The sequence below is a fragment of the Phymastichus coffea genome, unplaced genomic scaffold (genome assembly GCF_024137745.1).
Source record: "Phymastichus coffea isolate CEN01 unplaced genomic scaffold, Cenicafe_Pcof_1.1 PCOF00033, whole genome shotgun sequence".
NCBI classification, from domain to species: Eukaryota; Metazoa; Arthropoda; class Insecta; order Hymenoptera; family Eulophidae; genus Phymastichus; species Phymastichus coffea.
In genome coordinates, this window is record NW_026706844.1 from 3223598 (window position 1) to 3232054 (window position 8457).

The following is an 8457-nucleotide window of genomic DNA, read 5'->3' on the forward strand; positions in this document are numbered from 1 at the left end:
TATGCGCGAGTTTCATAGATACATAGAGAGAACGGAGATTGTATAGAATGGCGTGTGACTTGGCGCACGGCAGTGTCGCCCTCTTTTTTGTTTATCATAACACATCTGCCGGGATTCAAACTGTTAGACTACGATTTATCGAATGTTTTCATCAGCTCTTTGACGAAATGTTTGTATATATGTGCTGCAGAGTTATTTTGGCAAATGACCACACAGGGGAAACTCTAAGGGAATGCAAAGTATCTTGCGAAAAAACTCGTCTTACCAAGCGTCATTTTACATGAGTTTTTTATTCGCCCGTTAATTACATTCCAAACAGCAAATGTTATGTATTTGATGCACATCAAGAACAGAGAGAGAGAGAGAGAGAAAAACTTGCTTTACCAAACTTAGAATGCAACTATCTTGCGACTGCCGAGCTATTAGCGCGATAAGTCACGAATACAAATGCATATCGAAGAATGTTGATCAATCAAGCTTGTTCGTTCCGCGATTTTCCGTTTTGCAAATGTTAGGTTTTCCTCGTTCGGTACAATATGTCCAATAGTAATTTTCAATATTTTGAAAAACATTCATGTACATACGTTATTTCATCGTTAAAAAGAAATAACGATAAACGCAGTCATTACCGCGCTAATGCGTAAATTATCACGTGGTGCATTAATTGGCATCTTTTTAAGCCAAGTTACCAAGTTAAGCCATTTAAACGCCTCGTGCGTGCGTTAAACACACACACACACACACACACACACACACACACACACACACACACACACACACACAAAATGGCATCGACGTTAATTGAGTAAAATGCTCGAGTTCGCACATCGCAACATCGGTGGAGCGGTGCTTATGCGCTCGAATTCCCATCGCTCACGTGAAACCGCTTTGCAAAGGAAAAAGGCTAGCGCGCGCGTGCGGTTCACTTGCGTCGCGGCACTGACGAGTGGTTGTTTATATACTCGTGCGTTTTACGAGCCGCCTCCTTTTCTCTCCGCGCGATGTGTCCGTCAGCACATCGCGCGACACTTGAACGACCATGGGAAAGCTTGCGGATCAAAGTATCAACGGGTCGAAGCGGTTCGCGGTCGAGTCGCGATATCGTCGTCAGAGACGAGGCAAACTTCCGAATTGGCACGCACGCGCATCGAAGATACGATCGCTCTCGTTTCCACACCTGGCCGCGTATTTCGTCTCTAGCTCGCGGCACTCGACCGACGACAAGCGCCGGAATCGCTCGATTTCTACTCTCCTCTCTCGCCCGCTTGGGTACTTTACCTCGGACGAAAGCTCGCGCTCGTTACACGGCCGCCGGCGAAAGTGCTTCGGTCGCACGATCTCGCGCAGGGCGCCTCTTTATTTTCGTGAGTGATCCGCGTTCAGTTGGGAACAGCGGGGGAAACGGCTTCCCGTTGTATTTTTAGAAGGCTCGCTATTTTTAAGTGCAGATGTTTTACGGCGGTGCCTTTTTTACTTTTACCAGCCGGTTTTACGTTCGATTTTCAGAAAAATCTCAATTCCGTTATTGAATTCATGCATAGAGAAGAGGAAGGGTTGGCTAACAGTTTGCATTGATAATTAAGTCATTGCCGGTAGGTGTGGCTTCAGACTCGTCGATGGATAAGCATCATCCTCGGTACCGTCAACAGAGAATGAATCACCTCATTGAAAATGCGAGTCATCAATTTTCCCAAACGAAAATTCTGAGGTTTATATAAGGGCAAAAAGGTCTTATTGCCAAAGTGTGATCACTTCGTTGAGTACTCTTCCGTACCGGCTGTACTTTCTTAATCTCCGATCCCAATAAAACTGGATTACACACCATAAAAGTCGGAACTAAAAGGTTTGCGTAGCGCACACTCTTATAACGCCTCTCGTACAATGATTTCATCATTAAGTGCGAACACTTTACGCCCGTTCTTTTTTTTCTTTTCTGTGCCGCAACATCATTCCGCGGCACAAATATCAAATCCGAGACACACAATAACGTCGCGTTTCAAGATGTAACCGCTGCCATGCATGTCATTGGCATCGGCCGCTTTTCTTTACGCGCGTGTCGCGCTCGCGTGCGAAAACTTGTTAACATAACGAAAGGCGTATAAAACGCGATGACTCCATGCGCGACAACAGCCATTTATGTACGTGAACTTTCTATTGTTGTTCCAAGAGGATTTTTCTTTTCTGGCTTAATGACGCTGTGAAAACATTTCATCCAGTCTCTACCTCTCTCTCTCTCGCCGGATCACGCGCACGCCAATCAATGCCGTACATAGAAAAAAAAAGTACAGCTTGTCCGACGAGATCTAATCTGCGATGCGCGCTTTCGAGCAATAGCTGTTTTATAGCTCGTTCGGGAGAAAATAAAAATTCACTCCCTAATGGCTTCACTGTTATTAACGTTATGAAGCTTATTGAAATCGGCAGATTTAATGAATGGAAATTTCCGAGAAATGCATAAAATCATTCAAGCGCAGTTTTGTTTATGTTATCTCTAGAGCAGTTCTTCGTCAGTAAGTTTTATTTAGAAGAAAGATAACATTACAGCAAAGTTAATAATCATATCGAGATGATTTTTAATTAATTCACTTTCAATAACAAAATTATGTCCGAGTAATCGTTGAATGAGAAAATACGTGCAATATATCAACGATAACATTTTTATAAATGTGATTCGGGTTTCGAAATCCATGCGATTCAACAAATCAATGAAATTGCTTACCTACTATTTGTTTATGATTATATCAAAACCTAAGACAAGGTAAATGTCAAATTACCTTATATGTACCTTGTAAATATAATTAATTGGCATTGATCGTTTTCAATACTTGCGCACAGTATATATTCTTCGATGAATTCATGTGATTTTTAAGTGATCTTTCGTCAGCCAGTTATTTTTGTAGCCCAATCATCGTCGTGTCACGCGTTTGTAATCCAATAACGGGGATTTGTGCTTGATAATAAGATAGGATTCACACCTTTGTATTCCTACAGTTACTGCCGCACGCAACTTTACCGTCGGGAAACTTCGGGTGCGCCTGAGAGCCCACGGAGTTCCAGCATTCTACGCTAGATAGCAGAGTGATATATATTTTATTTAAAAAAGTAGTTAACAAGTAAAGCCAACTTTTAAGGCTGACTATCGTATCAACCTTAAAAAATTGACCTTGCAACTTCCCTTTTATACTGAAAAATGAGAAGACAGGATGTGATAATATAGCTTTTAACCCATTAACGCCTGAATTGCAGTTCTTCAGTAGTCCATGTTTGAGGTAGTGCCAATCAACGTAAAAATGATAAAATTGTCTGAAAATTCATACTCGACTATTTTCGGGTATGCTCTTTCGATTGGCGTGGTTAAAAATTTAAAAAAATTTAAAAAACCATTAAATTTTGCAATTTAAATAAAAAAAAGCACGATTTTTACAATACATTTTTTTTTCAAACTCGATTTTCACCTGGAACCACCTGTTCATTTCACGCAGAACCTTTCAAAATCGTGCAATAATACCTCGAACTTAAAAGTTAGATTATATATGATAATAAATTTTGGCATAAAAAATTCAAAATGGCGCCCAAAATGGGTCAATGTCAGGGTACATTTTCATTATTTTTTTTTTCACGAACGGTCAATTTTAGAAAAAAATTGTATGGAATAAAAAGTGTTTAGAATCACTCAAAAAATACGCCTGAATTTTTTCAAAATAGTTTAAAGACTTTTTTAATTTTTTTAAAAAGTTGTTAAATTCAAAAATCCAAAAACTTCTCAAAAAATTCTGAAAAAATTCACACTTACTCTTTGAATGATTTTAAACAACTTTTTTTCTATAAAATTTTTTCCTAAAACTGATCATTGTTGACTAAAATGGGTTAAATAGAAAAAATTATTCGTGCACTACATGGCCGAAAATCTGCATACACACACAGGCATATATATACAAGTCTGGGTGTAATATTTGTAAGTATATAATCCAGAGATCAAGATCGCCCTTTGCCATTGTCTTTATCAACAATGTTGCCCGATTCTCACCACTTGGAGGTGGACGATTTCCGAGAATCTTCTTCTTTTTTTTTTTTTTTTTATTTATTTTTTTTTAATTTTTTTTACGTTTTTTTATAATTTTTTTAAAAGGTTTACGTTTTTTAAACTTTAAAAAGTTATTTTAAATGACTATCAGTGGATTGTATCAAAACATATTTTGCAAAAATACAATTCACAATTTTCACAAATCCTGTTTGTTCGCTTTTCACATTTTTCTCCCGAACAATATCTAAACTTTTGTACAATCTCTGACTTATGTCCTTTGAAATCCTTCTTCGCCATGTAATGTTTAGCTAATGAGAGTGCAAAGCTTTTTGTAGAGTGTTTTTTATCTTCTGAATCGGTCAAGTCTCTCAAAACTACAGAATTGGTGATGCTTGATTGAATCATTCTCATGAGTATAATCCAAGTCCATTTTTTCGAACGCACAATAGGCACAACCTTATTACATCGCTGGTCATGAATATCAACTCCGCCCATAAATTTGTTATACACCGAAAATGCATGGGGGAATGATATGTCAGATTTCTGCTTTTGTTCCTTGTCAAAACGTTTTACTATAGAAAGAGGAGTAACACCTGCGGCAGTTGACAAAATAGAAACTGGCTTAGAATCTACAACAGTTATAAAGTTGATACCACTTTCTGTATCATGTTTGACTGCATATGTACCTCTATTATCTTTTTTGTCAACGTTGTTTTTTACATTGATACGATTTTCTCGAACCGTGCCTGTTGCTTGTATTCCAATTTTGTGTAGATGTACTAATAAATCAGGGCAGCAAAATAAATTATCGAAATAAACGTGGTACTTACTCAGCTTTTTAATTGATATATTTTCCAAAACATTTTGCAACATTTGCATGACAACACGGCTGCCTAATGCACATTTTGGTAAAAAATCATTATTTTCAGAGTTTTTTCCGCAGTATATGTCACAGTCAAACACATACCCGTTTGCACTACATAAAGCCCATAGTTTGATACCAAATCTAATGGGCTTTGATTTGATGAATTGCTTCAACACAGTTTTTCCAAAAAATTTTAGCATCATTTCGTCGATCGAAAGAGCCGTTGCAAAAACTCCAAAAATAAGAAGATTTTTTCTAAAAATGTTGAAAACAGATCGAACACGCCAGACTCTATCGTTAGAATCTTCGTCTTCTGGTTTGGACAACTTGAGCTTTGACTTTATCTCCTCAAATTCATCGCGACTCATAACATTAGGTACTAAAGCACATCCAAGAAAAGGATCTTTTGACCAATAATCTCTTTGGGATAAACGTTTGTTGAACATGGTAAATATTATTATACCTAAAAATGCATTCAATTTTTCCGGAGTCAGATCATATCCATTTATTTTAGTAGCTTCGATTATATATTGTTTGATATCTGTAGAAAAGAACAATTCGAATAGTTTGGAGTCAGAGCATTGGGAAATGAAGTTTTTATCTTTTTCTGACAGTAATATTTCATTTTTCAGATTAGAATGATATTTCTTTTCTCCGTCAACCCAAACAAATTGATGGTCATCTTCAAGTTTTTTCTGGGAAGGTTCATATCCTTGGAGAACTTTTCTATAAGATGAACTTGGAAAAAACTCTTCGACTTCATTTTCAGAATCATCAAAATCGTCATTTTCGTAACGTGAATCATCACCATCAGATTCGCCAGAACTATCTGGATTTGGAATAAAAACAGCTTCATCATAATTTTCTTCTTCATCAAATTCTATCGAACTAGACGATACCTTGTATTTCTTTTTATGACGATTTTTTGAAACAGTAGCAGAAGCCGATGTTTCATTTTTTCTCTTTGGCATTTTTACAATATGTTTCAGAAACAAAGCAGTAGAAATATTTAAAATATTGAAAACAAATAAAGTAAAAATAATTACTATGATATGTTAGAATTATCACGTATAATTATAGAGCACATGAAAAATAATAAAAGAAACTATCTTTGAAATAATTGCGACATTTTCGGTTCACAAAAAAATCATTAGCAATATTTTAAATCTTCAAAATAAATAAAGTAAAATTAATCCCTATAATATGTGAGAATCAAGAATATGGTAATCACACATAATTATACTGATTATTATGATAAGTAATCGAATAAAAATAACTAACTTTGATATACTTGCTACATTTTATAAAAAATATATAAAACAGATTTAAAATAAAAAGAAAAGAAAAAGTAAGGAAAGTAAACTAAATAAAGAATGTTAAAAAAATTTGCTTTGTGGACAGAAATGTAATTTCGTTCAACAAGTAAATAATTTTTTCTATTTAACCCATTTTAGTCAACAATGATCAGTTTTAGGAAAAAATTTTATAGAAGAAAAGTTGCTTAAAATCGTTCAAAGAGTAAGTGTGAATTTTTTCAGAATTTTTTGAGAAGTTTTTGGATTTTTGAATTTGACAATTTTTAAAAAAAATTAAAAAAGTCTTTAAACTATTTTGAAAAAATTCAGGCGTATTTTTTGAGTGATTCTAAACACTTTTTATTCTATACAATTTTTTTCTAAAATTGACCGTTCGTGAAAAAAAAAATAATGAAAATGTACCCTGACATTGACCCATTTTGGGCGCCATTTTGAATTTTTTATGCCAAAATTTATTATCATAAGTCCATAACTTTTAAGTTCGAGGTATTATTGCACGATTTTGAAAGGTTCTGCGTGAAATGAACAGGTGGTTCCAGGTGAAAATCGAGTTTGAAAAAAAATGTATTGTAAAAATCGTGCTTTTTTTATTTAAATTGCAAAATTTAATGGTTTTTTTAAATTTTTTTAAATTTTTAACCACGCCAATCGAAAGAGCATACCCGAAAATAGTCGAGTATGAATTTTCAGACATTTTTATCATTTTTACGTTGATTGGCACTACCTCAAACATGGACTACTGAAGAACTGCAATTCAGGCGTTAAAGGGTTAATAATATGTCTGTCATTGATAGATATAATTCGCTCCTAGAATTTATATGTTTTGTTAACAAAAAAAAACAAAGAAAGAAAGGAGCAGAAACAAAAACATTAAGCCAAGTGGTCGCAAAAAAAGGAACTGCTTAAAATCGTGCGCTGATAACTTGCCGATTTTAACTAATCAAATTCATTAAACATTTTTCCAAAAAGAAAGCTTAGCAGCTTTTTTTCTGGATATCAAAAGTATCTTTTATAATGTAATATCGGACATACTTATGGTCGATTTAATTTATTTAAAACTCCCCAAAAAATTTGTTGTATTTATAAAAAACTTAATATTGAGTTCTTTTTCGTTCATGTATCGAGACACACATAATTGACTACAGATTTCATAGTTGACGATTTTAGTTTTACTGAAAGAAAATCATTGTACAATGTTTAGAAAGTATTTCAATATTATTCTTGAAAAGACCATGGACAAAATGGAGAAACGTAGGATTTGAGTGAAGTTTTTAAGTTATTAATTTTAATTTTTGGGATATTCCTAATAACGTTGAAGATCATTATTGAATATAAAAAAATTTTATCTTTGAACGTATCCTCATACCCTCACAGTCATATGGAAACAATATTTATTTGTAAACAAGGGACTTCCGCAAGGTAGCGTATTGAGTCATATACTATACGCAATTTACACCAGACTCATTAAAATCATTATAGGAATAGACGTACAAATTTTTGAATTTGCTGATGACATTGTGTTATTCCCTCGTTGTAAAAATCTAGCTCAAAATATTAGTAAAATAAAATCTAATCTTAAAATTGTTCTCAAATTTCTCAAATATAGAGGCCTTGAATTGGCTCTTCATAAATTCGAACTAGTAATTTTTAATAAAAATAACATATATATATATATATATATATATATATATATATATATATATATATATAATATACATATTTTAATAGATAACGAAATCATTTCCCCAACCAATGAAGTAAAATTTTTTGGTATCATATTAGATTCCAAACTTACTTGGCATAAACATATTGCATATCTCGTAAGAAAGGGTATATATTCTACCAGAATAATTAGCTGCCTAAGAAGAACCCGGTGAGGTAGAAACCTGAATACATAGATATTACAATACCATGCACTAGTTAGATTTAGAGTAATGCGACCGTCTAATGTCTTCCTGCTCGGACACACATTTAGAAAAATTCCGAAAAGTAAAAAATCTAGTCTTAAGAACAACCTTAATCTATCGTTTTACTTCAATAACACAGGCCTACAAATTTAAAAAACGTCCACCAACCAAACAAGATATTTTCAAAGGGATTTGATACGCTGAATCCGAATGTGAGCTGAGATTTGCTCCATTACCCTCAATTTTTAAGATATCCTAACCTAAAAACATCAAAAATACGTTTTTTTGCTATTTTCCAACCCCTGTAATTTTGTAAAAAAATGTTTTTTTTTGACGACGACATTT

The 8457-nt window shown here is 34.1% G+C and overlaps 1 protein-coding gene across 1 annotated transcript; it reads right to left on the bottom strand.

The window, feature by feature from the left end:
* Nucleotides 1–4171: 4171 nt before the first annotated feature.
* Nucleotides 4172–5860, bottom strand: LOC131663373 (piggyBac transposable element-derived protein 3-like). Its single transcript, XM_058933747.1, has one exon. It carries the CDS (start codon nucleotides 5858–5860, stop codon nucleotides 4172–4174), a length of 1689 nt encoding a protein of 562 aa, XP_058789730.1.
* Between the last annotated feature and the right edge of the window lie 2597 nt (nucleotides 5861–8457).

Bases quoted from the DNA above. Each gene is read 5' to 3' on its own strand.
- LOC131663373 (XM_058933747.1), bottom strand. From the start codon at position 5,860: ATGCCAAAGAGAAAAAATGAAACATCGGCTTCTGCTACTGTTTCAAAA.